The sequence below is a fragment of the Lutra lutra genome, chromosome 18, assembly GCF_902655055.1.
Source record: "Lutra lutra chromosome 18, mLutLut1.2, whole genome shotgun sequence".
NCBI lineage: Eukaryota > Metazoa > Chordata > Mammalia > Carnivora > Mustelidae > Lutra > Lutra lutra.
The window spans coordinates 9,343,311-9,356,961 of NC_062295.1; the positions used below are offsets into that span (position 1 = coordinate 9,343,311).

Sequence of the window (13,651 nt, forward strand, 5' to 3'; positions counted from 1 at the left end):
ATTTTATACACTTACGGAGACTTTCGGATACGTGGAACAGTCAAACATCTGGAGTAAGTATATAGCCACACCCTCCTTTAAAGCAGGTTTTTCATCTGGAGAAGCTTGCTTCGAGTTGGGGCCTCCCAGCCTTTCAACAGACAACTGAAAACCTGGCCCATATGAGGCGCGGGCGGGACGGATGAGCAGAGGCCGGCTCTGCCGCTGAGCCATGCAGTGCAAACCTGGTCTCTTAGGACAGAGGAACTTAACTCCCCGGGAGAGAGCTGCCCAGGTGCCTTAGCATGTGTGCAGACGTTCCCAGGGCCAAGAACGACCCCTGTCAGCATGCTATTCTGGAGTCCTGTCCCAGAGCCATCTCTGTGAAGCTACCTACAGGGTGTGCTGACCAGCTTTCCGACTTTCTAGAAGTAGCAAGAATGCAAGGTATGAACAAACTTTCCAGAAAGGAATCATGTTGGAAGTGGAGCTGTAAAAGGCCCTGCGGTATGAGTCCACTCTAAATTCACTAGGAGTGCGTTCATGCCTAGCACCTAAACTGCTAGATATGAACATGAAGAACAGGGTGTAAGGCCTCTATCTAAAGAAGGGGGTAGGAGAGTGGGGGCAGGTGGGCTGCTCCCCTCCCAGGCCCACACTACAGTAAGCCACTGCACCCCAGGATGTCCTCAGCCAGGCCTGGCCAGAGCACCCGGCTTCCACAACGTGACGCAGAGCGGAGCGAGCAGAGCGGCTCTAAGACACTCCTGCACAGGAGAGCCGGGCCTGCCAGGGGGCACACCACGGGGAGGACAAGCCGTTCTGTGTGATTTCTCTCGTTCACGACTATAAAATATCTGCTCACCGGACACCAGCTGCGAAGCAAACACGCAGCATCCCGCCCATCACCGGTAATTCTCCTCCTAAGTAACTGTCAGGATCTTGACACGTCCCCTACTTACTGCACACATTTTAACCTAGTGGCATGAGCAGACTTCTATTTCATCGGAACCCATGCAGTCTCTTCACTAAAAATAACCTAAGCACACACATCGTGAAAAAGGCCTTTTCCATTTCCTCTCTTGTGAGCGGTCACAGCCTGCCCTTGGCCCATTTACGCCCTCTGAGCACGCCAACACTCAACTTGGACCAGCTGACAAGGAGCTTACTTCACTTCTGACAACTCTTTATTTTTAGGAAATAAGAAAAATTCCATTCCTGAGCAGTAAGGCTTTCGTTTCCCAAGCTCTGCGTGTTCACAAAGAGCGGGACACTCTCCTCACATCCGATATGTACCTTCTAGACTTTTCAGGGGTGCGGAGCTGCAGGGAGCACCCACGCTCATCCCACAGTGACCGCCTCCGCCGGCTTTCCGGCTTTCCGACAAAAGCTTCGTCCCCCACACAGCCCGACTCAGCCTCCCAGACACACAATTGTCTGTCTCTTTCAATGCGCACTCCCGAGTTCTAGCTGCTGAGAACGTCTCCATGCAAAGGCTCATGCTGGGTGTTAGGACTTTACCACCTTCCCAAACTACGTTTGAAATTCCAAAACCATGCTTCATTGAACTTCGTGCCTGACCTCCACCCCGCACAGATGAAATTGTCAGGATTACCGCCCGGGATCCCTTGAACGTGTGGCACTTTAAATGCTTCTTAGAAGGAAAGAGGTTCATCACGACAGTTAACAGAACAGGATGAGTCACACTCCGTTTTTAGTGTGTGATGTGACAGGACCCTACCACCCCAGGAAGTATTCCAGCAAAAATTCCTTGACATTAAGAGGAAAAAACAAGGAAATGATTCAATCTCTAGGAAGGAAGCACTCTCCTGGAGACACAGAAAGTATGGCAGTGGCTACAATGAATGGAAGAAGTGAGCGCAGGAGATGAGAACAGGAGACATCACATGCGGGACTTAGGAACCTCACTGAAATAATCCTGCAAATGCTTCCCCCTGGAAAGATACCGTCAGAGCCGCATGACTGGTCCCCGAGGACCCATTCTTTTATCAACAAAAGGGAATCTTTTTTTAAACAGGGAAAGTACATCTGGTTTATCAGGCTTTCAAAGGCCAAGAGTTAATTTCCCTTTTAGCGAAATATCCACATCCAACATTTACTAATTGCCAAGTCAAGCCGTCCCCTTTGCTTATGTCCCATCCCTGTCTGCTGGGCTTTCAAGGTAGCTGCTGTCATCACCGGAAGTTGGAGTCTGCTTAGACAAATGTGAAGACATCAAAGTGACAGCCCCAGGGCAGATATTCACAGAGGTCTGCACACTTGGGGAGAAGGCTCACACTTGAATCCCAGGAATGGGGTACGGTGGGGAGGAGAGTTTCCATTTCCAACTTGCACAAGAGGGACAAGGTAGTCTTCAGCAGGACCCAGCAGAAAATGATACATATGAAAGCCTGGGGCAGGCAGGGCCTGACATCTGGGGGCTCAACAATGAGCGCCTGTCCTGCCCCCCACCGTGAATGTGGGTCTTCGCTTTCCACCCACTGTAGGTTCTTATGGTCAAGAAGGCAAACAAGTTCTAATGGCCACATTCATATGCATGAGAACACACACTCTGCAAGGGGCAAAGTTCTTACCAAAACCACATCTGAGCTTGTGACCCCAAAGCCCTTTTATCCTTGGTCCCCAAGGGCACATTATTTGAACAATATATTTTATTCAAAACAGTTTAGTAATAGGTAACGATTTGCATTTCACTTCTGTGAAGTACCTTAAACACATGTCATTTTCGGCGAAAGAATCCCATCTGCCCAAATATAGAAAAAAATCAGCTTTACCTGTTGCAGGGAAAAAATAAGATAGTGGGAAGACGGTCAGCCATAACTTCCCAAGGAAGGTCGTTCTGAGACACATCAATCCTGGCAAAGGGAAAGATGAGAAAAAGTAAAGGATCAGCCCAAGACACTCCAACCTGAAATAACCTTCTCTGAGAATAGAAGAGCCCGGAACATTTTTGTGGCCACATTGACCAGCCCCTCTTAGTGGGTATAAGACCAACGCAAACTGGTTGCAATTCAGGCAAGAAGGACCAATGCTTCCAGAACATGCCACTTTCCACTTCACTTGTGGAGTGGAAGTGACACGTCATGAGAGTAAAAATGAGCTTCCCAAAAAAACCAGTACAAAACAAAATGCCTCACTGACACCTCAGGAGCAGTCCACCCACCTGATGGGGCCTGGTCAAGTACTTTAATCCCTGAATCAGCTCTGGAAAAAGGAAATCACTGTGCAAAATACATCAAGTCTCTGAAGACATAAGAAAGCTGGAAAATAAAGACTACACTCTTTTTTATATTTATATTTTGTGAATCTGGACAGGGCCACAAAACCTTTATTTTTTTTTAGCAGATTTTAGATTAATTTTCTAACACAGAAAATGATACCTTTGCTCAATTACCCACCCTGTGCTTTATTAATATTGAAGGAGGCAGCGGTCCCTCCTGCAGCCCGCACTCGGCTAAGTGCAGCAGCCCCCCACCCCAGCCCGCAGGGATCGCTCAGGCGGTGCAGAAGCAAAAAACAAAAAACAAAACAAAACAAAAAAATCCTAGAAGGAAGGAGCAGACCGTGTAGGTCCACTTGGCCAGGTGGCTCCGATGTCTGTCATCACAAACAATGCATACAAAAGATGGCAATTTTTTGAATCATTAACTTGACAGAAGTTTCTAGAAAGTATAATGGGGGTTAGGAATGAATCAGTGCCATGCATTTGTCCAGAACGATGGCCGAATTATAATGGTTTTAAACAACTGAACAAAACAGCACTCCTGCCTCTGCCTGGGACAGCCCACGTAAAATGTCAGAGTCCCATTTTTTAAACAAGTGACACTGAATGCTTTCGTTATCATCAAATACTTTTCTTCTCCTGAGTTTTACTTCAAAAAAGCAAGTACGATTGAAAGAAAAACATTATCATTAACATCCACTGGGCTGGTCGGGACCTCCTTTCTGGGATTCGCATTCAGGCTTGGTGTGCAAACCTCCACGATGTGAAGAGCAGCGCTCAGACGTTTCATATGCGACTCCTTTCAATTAATGATGTGAAACTGTGCACTGTTCTAATAAATGGGTCAATATCCCATCACACTGGAAGCCCCAATGTACTTAGCTGTTGCTTTCCTGCTACAATGACTGGCTCAGCTCCTCTCCAAGTCCTAGTTCCTTAATTCCCCAAAGTGAAATTAACTGGGGCAAAACTGTGTAACCATTTTTGTACTTTCCTACAAATGTTGCTAACATGCTTTCCAAAAAGGTTACACCCAATTCAAGAGCTAGGTCTGACATTGCCAACTTCACTTCATCAACACAAGATGCTGTCACTTAAAAGCAACTGTTAGTAAGTGTAAATGATACTCTGTTATTGTTCTAATTTACATTTATTAAACTGTCATCTCCACACTTAAGTTTATTTATACTCTCCTCCTCCAGAAGAAACCTACCCAAGTCTTTTCTTCCCCCAGGAGTCCCTCCCAGCTGTGACTCCCCCTGCCCCCCAGATGGTTTTTCACTGTGGTAAAATACACACAAAATGTCCCAGCCTGACTACGTCCGAGCCCAAAGCTGGCAGTGGTAAGTGCACTCATAATGGGGTGCAGCCATCCCCATCACCCAGCTCCGCAACCATTTCTTCATCCTGCAAAACAGAGACTCTATCCATTCAAGAGCCCCCCACTTGCCACCACACCGACCATCTACTTTCTGACTCTGACTTCACAACCTGGCAATCACACAGCAGGTGGGTTTTTTTTTTTTTTTTTGGAAGATTTTATTTATTTGAGAGAGAGAGAATGTGTGAACACAAGCAGGGGCAGGCAGGGGCGGGGGCGAAGCAGACTCCCCCCTGAGCAGGGAGCACTGAACCAGGCTTGATTCCAGGACCCTGAGATCATGACCTGAGCTAAAGGCAGATGCTAAACCGACTGAGCCCTCCACCCCCTCCCAGCGCCCATGCCCTTTTGTATCTCTGTACTTCATTTAGGACTGAGTCCTCAAGGTTCAACCACGCTATAGCAGGTGTCAGAATGTTCCTCTTTTCAAGGCTAAAAAACATTCCCCTGGGGGCACCTGGGTGGCTCAGTCGTTAAGCGTCTGCCTTCGGCTCAGGTCATGATCCCAGGGTTCTGGGATCAAGCCCCGCATCAGGCTCCCAGCTTGGTGGGAAGCCTGCTTCTCCCTCTCTCACTCCCCCGGCTTGTGTTCCCTCTCTCGCTGTGTCTGTCAAATAAATAAATACAATTAAAAAAAAAAAACAAAAAACATTCCCCTGTGCAGACAGACCACATTCTCCTCTCGGCACTTCCTTAAACCCTTGTTCCTTCTCAGGGTCTGGAGTATGAGCACCTGATTCTGAGTCCTGGTCCCTCACTTACAGGCTGTGTGACTCTGGGCAAATTACCTACCCTCTCTGTGACTCAGCTGCCTCCTCAGTAAAAAGAGATCCTAAGACCTGCTTCACTGAGTGCTCCAGCAAGCTACAGAGAAATCTCACGGCACACAGCAGCTCCTCAAATCTGGTTCTAACCACCACTTACAGCAGATCCAGTGGGTGAAACACAGATGCTGTAAAATATAGCTACTGTTCTTTTTCAAAGCCTACTTTCCTTATTTCTCTCACTGAGCCCTTTCCTAGTGGAATCTGTTCGTCTTTAATTATTTTTTGTAACTGCTTCACTTTGCAAAGTTTCCATCTCTCAAAGGAACAAGCAAACCCAGCATTCTTTGTTATTATATTCTGTCCTATGATTTAATCTTTTATGTTTAATTCTGTCTGGAAGGCTGAAGTCTAAACAAGCCCTGCCCCAAACAGTTTAGTACCTTTTCCAAAAATTCTTCATTTGATGCTTGTTTTTTTACAAAACAAGGATTTAAAAATTGTTTTGCTTAGTACAGAGGCCACATCCAGTTACCCACAAAATCAAAAAACTAGAACACATAGATATCAACCAATCCTTCCTCCTAATTTCAAGAGTGAGGAGGGAAACCAGACCTGGTGGAGAGATTTGCTCCAGGTCCCAGGGCTGGTTGGCAGCACATCGGGCACTGGGCCCCCTTCCCCTGTGCCAAGGCCTCAGCGCATGGAAGTCGGTGGAAGTTGGTGGGCACCATTCCCATGCTGTTCTGGAGAGTCGGCCAATGCGGGGGTTGTCCTAGCAACCAGGTCAGCGCTGCTCCCACACTCACCCTCCCTGAATTCAATCAGGGCTAAACACACTCGACACCACGGAAAGAACACTCAGAACGCATCAGGAAAGCTTCGGTCTCAATGAGGTTTTGCTCATGGCTTCAAACTGACAGTTCAATCGCAGCAAGCCTTACCCAAGGTTAACGAACAGCGGGCAGACCCTTGCAAACCATATGGCTAGGCCGTAAGGAGGGAAGACGGGCACAGGCCCGAAGCACCGCAGGCTCCCTTACCTCGCCACAGTGAATGTATCTGTCGGCAGGAGGCGAGCGAGCTGGATAAAGACATGATTGAGGGATGGACAGAAGCCGCACCACGGAGCGTAATAAAGCAGCAAAACGTCCTGGGGGAGGGAAAGATGGCTGTTAGTGGCCCTAGGAAATGGGCTCACATCCTCACTGTGCTCAGAACCCAGCAGGCATTCAAGAAATGCTGCTTATGCACCAATTATGAAAATTTTCATTTTTAGATCTTTCCAATTATGTGCTTTAAGGACTTTTTGCAGTTAGAAAACCAGCATGTAACTCATGCGTGTTGTGGGAGAAGACTGCCATGTGATTAACCTGCATATCAAACCTGAAGGCTCGCCCCACAACCGCGGCTCTGGGGATATTTCAATAGGGAGCGATGGTGTGATTTCTGCCTCTCCCCTGATTCCATACCTGTTTTTGGAGGACCACTTCCCAAAAGATATCAGTTGTCACTTCAGTGATTAGATGCTGAGAAGGGAACTGGGCAGAGTCACTTCCAATGAGATGCCTTTTCAAGGGACTGTAGAGAACGCTGAAGTTTTGAATAAAAGACTCTAAAAATAAAGAGAAAATGAGATCAGCTCTTCGCCAAGTATGGGGAGGGTAGCTGGCCTACTTTTGGGCTACATTTAAAAAACCGGGCTGGCTTCACAGGCTTACATTTTTAACACTTCACCTGCAGGTAAAACCCTGATCACAGCTGCCCGGCGTGGCACCGTGTGTAGCTTCGAGAGGACTCCCCAGACAGCGATTACTTAGGTAACAAAATGCTATGCAGTGTCAGATGCTCTGGTATTTACAGTCTAGGAATTCTCTTTTTTTTGCTCACGGGATCGGTCCACAGATAAGACACCCAAGACTGCAAAGATCATCATGCCACAATCTTTAAGAGATTTCAGCCTACAATCCCAAGACCTCTGAACACCACTACAAAGACAGCTACTACGCAAGCTGCCGCGAGTGGACAGGTGTCTCTCGTGCTCATTAATTCAAGGGCAGGGAGCTATGGAGCTGTGGTCTTTGTTTATTCGAGTTCTTCAAGTTTCCTTCTTGAAAGTTTAGGGAAAATAACTCAATTATATTTAGTGGGAAAACCTATAAATGAAACCCACATGCAATCCAAACACCTAACTTGACCCAACAGCTTTCCCCTCCCCATAAACTCCACTGTCCTCAGACTGCTTGCTTGTCTGTCCGAAGCAGGACAATCGGCTGCGTTCTCCCTTCTTTCTCCTTCTTCTAACTCTCTCCATCTTGAGGTCCTGATCAACACCGATGTGTTCCATACAGGGAGGAGGAAGTGTGAACGGTGGCACACACATACTAAAGACAGGTCACCGTCGGCATCGGAGTGACTTACTTGGCTAAGTTTCTGAAACTTAAAACCAAAAATTCTCTCCTCATGCGAACAAACCCTAAATCCCTAAACTGGCCCAGAGAAGGTGACTGAAGAGTCAACTCTGCAAACCAACGACACACAGGCATTTTTTAATGAGGACCCTTCAAATGTCACCAACTATAGGACAAAAAAAACTTGCGCTAGATGTATGTGGCAGAGTAGATACAGAAGATCACAAGAAATCTGAAGAAGCCCTCTTTGGGAAGACCCTAAATTCAAACTGAACATCATTATGGGCTCACTGAATGCTAAGTATATTACTGAATGGAATTATAAAGTCCAATGAACATCCCTCTAAAAACAGGCTTGTTTCACTTTAAGAAAACTCGGGGAGGGGGTGGTGCCTGGGTGGCTCAGTCCTCAGTCGGTTCTGTATCTGCCTTCCGCCCAGGTCATGATCTCAGGGTCCTGATCTCAGGGTCCTGGGATGGAGCCCAGCATCGGGATCCCTGCTCAGTGGGGAGCCTGCTTCTCCCTCTCCTCACCCCCACCCCCCAGCTTGTGCTCTCTCTTGCTATCGCTAATAAGCAAATAAAAAAACCTTAAAAAAAAAAAAAAAAAGGAACAGAAAGAAAACTTGGTCTACCAAAATGTAACTTTAGAAAACACAAATCAAGGGGCGCCTGGGTGGCTCAGTGGGTTAAAATCTCTGCCTTCGGCTCAGATCATGATCCCAGGGTCCTGGGATCGAGCCCCACATCGGGCTCTCTGCTTAGCTGGAAGCATGCTTTCCCCTCTCTCTCTACCTGCCTCTCTGCCTACTTGTGATCTTGGTCTGTCAAATAAATAAATAAAATCTTAAAAAAAAAAAAGAGAAAACACAAATCAGGAACAATTTGTAGTATCGATACAGAATGCAGTTCAGAGAGGGAGTGGTCACAGGGCCCCTCTGAACACTTAAGAGCATCACATTTATAATATATAATTTGACATTAAGTAAATCAACATTTACATAAGCTTCTCCAAAAGTGTCCAATATCAGAAACAAGCGTCACCTGGACTTAAACGAAGACGCTAACAGGACTATTATTTAGGGGTCTTTGAGTTTCCTCTTGCTTTCACACCCTCTAAAACTTGGAAATAAAAGGTTTCCCTCCCTACGGAATTCCTCCTGTCTCCATCTGGCAAACATTGACTTTCCCTGTGTTTCCACTGAGGCTGAACTAACACGGCTTTTGAATTCTCACTTCCTTGCATGGACATCAAGGATGTCAGCAAAGCCCTGGGAACGGGACAGCGTCGGTTGGTTTACTGCTGGCGCCAAGGGCAAGTTCGTGACGCTTTCCCAGAACGGACCCCCCACCCCCAAAGTGGTTTCTGCTGGTTTTGCAACAGACACTTGTTTATTGCACTTGACACTTGTCTGTTACAATCTAGGCACCCAAGGTCAGAGCAGCATTTCTCAAGGAGGCAAAAACAGCAACCGAGCAAACTGGGTTCTATAGGCCTTGATACTTGTACATCCAGACCTGAGACCAAAGGGAGGGCAGGCGGTTCTACGTTTCACCGCTTCCTGTTTAAGCTCTTTTAGAATGGCGCTGCCGTCGGGGTCCTGTTCATCAGCTCCCCAGGACGCTCCCAGCACAACAGCTCTCCACCCCACTGCCCTTCCTGCAGCCAGGGGCCCACCCCACACAGCTCCCTCCAACTCAGAAACGGGACAGGCACTGCCCATCTGGAACGTTGGGCTCCTATCTCCCCCAGGTGTTACATGACAAACTTATCCCAAATGGGGAGTTAGGAAGTTTCTGTTCCCTTTAATAGACAAAATTAGCTTCTTTTAAAATGGTGACCAAAGGGCGCCTGGGTGGCTCAGTGGGTTAAGCCGCTGCCTTCGGCTCAGGTCATGATCTCAGGGTCCTGGGATCGAGCCCCGCATCGGGCTCTCTGCTCAGCGGGGAGTCTGCTTCCTCCTCTCTCTCTCTCTCTGCCTGCCTCTCTGCCTGCTTGTGATCTCTCTCTGTCAAAGAAATAAATGAAATCTTAAAAAAAAAAAAAAGAAAAATGGTGACCAAACACAGTCTAAAGGTTTCAAGTGCGCCACAGAACTGACATCCCCCCAGGACCAAAGGTACTGAGATCCCTGGATGAAAGTTACCGGCATTAAGTTAAGCAATACTCATTCTGTTTGGGAAGGAAACTGCCCGCAGTACCTAGGGTGAGCTTCCTAAGGGCTTGTTTTGGATCCAAGATATAGTGAGATTCTTCTTTCACATCAACAATTGCGGCAAACTCCTTCACCCGAGTGGCGCTCGGGGCCCCCAGCCTCTCTGCATATAACCAAAATAAATTTGAATCCAAAAGGTAGATGTTCAGGGTCTTGTTGGTTCTGCAGCTCAGGCCTGTGAAGTCTGTGCTACTCACGTCCACTGCAGGAAAGAGATACCTGTTCTCCTCAATGTGAGGAACGGAGCCTGGGGGGTCGGCCTCACATTTCTTCTCGAGGGAAGAAAGCGCGATGGTTGGGGTTTCAAAGACACCGTGTCCAGCATCAATGAAGCCCGTCACGGCCCTGTTTATAGTCCTGCAACATGCAGTGTAGTAGCTGAAGGGGCTGTAGGAACTCAGAAAATTGCTGCACTCGATGCTGCCCGACGCCACGTGATAAAAGGTCTGCTCCTTGAGGTAGAAAGAATCCAGAGCCGCCGCCATCTCAAAAAAGCTGCACTGCGCCATGCCCACCGAGCTGGGCCGGACGCCCCCCGTGGTCTGATTGACACACAGCTCACAGACGTTGTGGGTCCTGGAGACGGAGTGCCAGTGGGGCAGCACCACGGTGTTACAGCAGGGGGACGCCGTGATCAGCGGTGGCTCCGGCAGCTGTGCGGGCGGCTCAGGCGCCAGAGGCCTGAACACCGGGCCGTCCACGCGCCGCAGGTGCTGAAGGAGCCGCTCCACCACCTGGTCCCCATGACAGTTGTTGTACTCCAAGGCCACTTCGGTGATCTGAAACACAGGGCAGAGCCATGAGAGGCGCGCCATGGCGGAAGGAGAGACCCACGGCCGCTGGGTTGGGAGAGCACCCTGGCCTGATTCACAAGAAGCCCCGGCCGGCTCTTCCTCTCCATGCATCCAAGAGGAAACCATTACACCAAGAGCTATTCAGGAAGAGGCCTGGATCAGCTTTCAGAATCATGTCACTCTCTTAACAGTGAGCCAACTGTGTAGAGCAGGAGGGGGCCTCAGAGGCAGACGTCTCCGTCCACCACGAGACAAGAACCAAGCTCCCCCTGCGACGTACCTCGAGGCTGAGGGGCCGGGGACACATTTTAAATCTCAGCTCCCAGGTGAGTGCGTTTACCTTCAGAGCTTGGTCACTCCCCCACAGGGATGACGTCTTCTTTCTTCACCCTCACTAACGGTCTGAACACGTCCCAAACAGCTAATGAGTGGGTCACAGTATTTCAAGCAATCCTGTTTCCAAATAAACACCCACCTCACAGGAGGCTTCAAATTCAACCTGCTCCAAACCACACTCATCCATCCTGCCTTCCCCCATAACTTCCCCTCCCGCTGTAGAAATCAGCATCACGCAGTGGGAACGGCTATCCCTCAAGCCCACCACCTTGGACTTCAGCAACAAAGCCGGCCCCTCCTGCGAGTCCCCACAGCCCAGTTCAGGCCGTCAGCTGTCACAGAACACCACAGCGTGCTCTCCCTTGCTTGCTTGACCTCCACACTGTCACTATTGATTTTAAAAGTACCACCCTAAGCACAGCACTCTTCTGCCGAATGACATTCGATGGCTCCCTACTACCCAGAGGATACAACTTAACACAGTCTGGCCTGCATCTGCCTTTCCGATGTCGCCCCACCCTCTTTAGAGAAGGCCGGGCCAGGACCTCCTCCATCCGACACACCCCAGTAATGCCCCCCAGGCTGAGCAGCAGGGTGGCTGCTTCAGGAGAGCTAACGCCCCTGCACCCTGCCTCACCTGGGAGCTCTGCTCTGTATCTTCAGGGCCCCAAAGCCCTTCCCACAGTCTCACAAGTGCCTGCTGAGACAGCCCTCCTCCCCCACAAGCTTACAGACCCTCATGGGTTGGGACCCTGCTGGATTTCTCCCGTTCTCCCCAGAGCCAGGGACAGAACAAATGCCCAAGATCTGGGGAATGAATGGCATCTCGGGGTAACACACATCCCCACGTCCTGGGGAGAGTAACCACTTTCCCCTCAGGTCAGTGTCAGCCTGACTAGATTGACATTTCATTCTGTTTCCAAACAACACCTTTCACTATCCTCCCCAGGTTCATAAGAAAAACAAGCAAGTCATTATAATCCAAAGGCATTTTACTCCATCACTCTCTGAAACAGAATCACGTGCTAACTCGGATCAAATCTTGCCACTTAGTTAAAAGGTGTTAAGTCACTCGGGATTTTGTTTCATGAAAGTGTGTGTGTGTGTGTGTGTGTGTGTGTGTACGCGTGCATGTGCGCAAAGCCATTTAATGAGTACTTTTCCAATTAAAAAAAAATTCCAATTCTATATATGGTATTCATAGACATTGTTAATTCAAAACATATGCCTTTGTACAGAAAAATGAACAGAATAGTTCTTAGGCATAAAAAAAGACCACTTAAGAAGATAGACCAGTGTTTCATTTTCTTTCCTCCCCCCACCCCCGCCACAAAAACATCTCAGGCCTTTGTGGCTAAGGCTCTGACAGCACACCACACTCACAAGGTCAAGCCCATATGATTCAGAGGAGCCCAGCGGCCCTCTGGCCCCATTGGGCACTGCCTGACACCCAAAGACACCATGGATTACCACTCCCACCCGTGCCCCCTGCTCCCCCCCAAAAATCCCACAAAAATTCAAGTATTTATGCAATTTTTTTTTTTTTTTACAAAAAGTCCAAGTAGGAGTATATTTACAACAGCAGGAGTCCTTAAAAGGTCTTCTCAGCTCTTTTCACAACATTGCTCATAAGCAAAGAAGCCATATAAAGGATATCTTTAATTGAAGAAACTATTTTGTATAGAGTAATGCTCTTAAAACGTAAGTAATTCTTATTTTTCTCCTATAAACTGAACTGGGTTTTACTTTTATGCCTCTTTCACACACTGGGCAGTTGTGGAAAGGCGAGTCCAGTTTCGTCTTCACATGTGAATCGCCAGAGGCCATACTTCATCTCCCATGAATTAATAAGGAAAATCTGGCACATAATTTTAAATGTGCTGTAAATGCTTTCTTCCATCTTCTTTCATCAGACAAATGTTTAAGTCAGAACAAGACAACCATGACTTTGCCCACGAGGCTCGCACACCGTGAGCACCTCAGAGCAGCGCTGCAAGAGGCACACGGACTCCTCACTGGCTGCAGGGAGCAGCTCTGCAGAGATGCAGCGATCAGTGGCCTGACGCTATGGTCTCCCGCGGGTGGGGGGCGTACGTGTGTGTCAGCAGCTGCCGGGCCCAGACCGGGGCTCACAGCGGAGCCAGCACACGGCTGTCCTCTGGTTGGTCCCCACCACACTCCCCACTAAGGCTGCCTCAAAACCCATTGCCTGGCAAGCTCCAGTGCTACTAACCTCATGTGACGCTGACCTCTCTCCACCACATCAGCTTCCTCAACCGCCTGCCCCAACTGGGCCTCCAGGTGGGCATGGGAAAAAGGCTTAAAGCGTAAACTCTCCTGTGGTTGAGGAGCTGATGAGTTCAGAACCCAGCCTGGGAATGTCCAGGTGCGGTGTTCAGGCGACCCAAGCCTGAGGGCTTCCTTACCTCTCTGCTCACACACCCCACTTCCCATCCCCACCAGCACCCAAGATCCAGACTTTACTACTTCCCACAATCCTGGAGCAGTGCTGCCTGGAAAACGGGA

At 48.7% G+C, this 13,651-nt stretch overlaps 1 protein-coding gene across 2 annotated transcripts in view; it reads right to left on the reverse strand.

The window, feature by feature from the left end:
- Positions 1–13,651, reverse strand: part of TXNDC11 (thioredoxin domain containing 11) — a 60,922-nt gene that overhangs the window by 2,118 nt on the left and 45,153 nt on the right. For both annotated transcript variants that reach the window (XM_047712686.1, XM_047712687.1), the window contains 4 exons: positions 9,982–10,774; positions 6,841–6,983; positions 6,412–6,521; positions 2,775–2,855 (listed from right to left, as the gene is read on the reverse strand). In XM_047712686.1, coding sequence (XP_047568642.1) covers positions 2,775–2,855; positions 6,412–6,521; positions 6,841–6,983; positions 9,982–10,774 — 1,127 coding nt within the window. The remainder of the gene's footprint in view (positions 1–2,774; positions 2,856–6,411; positions 6,522–6,840; positions 6,984–9,981; positions 10,775–13,651) is intronic.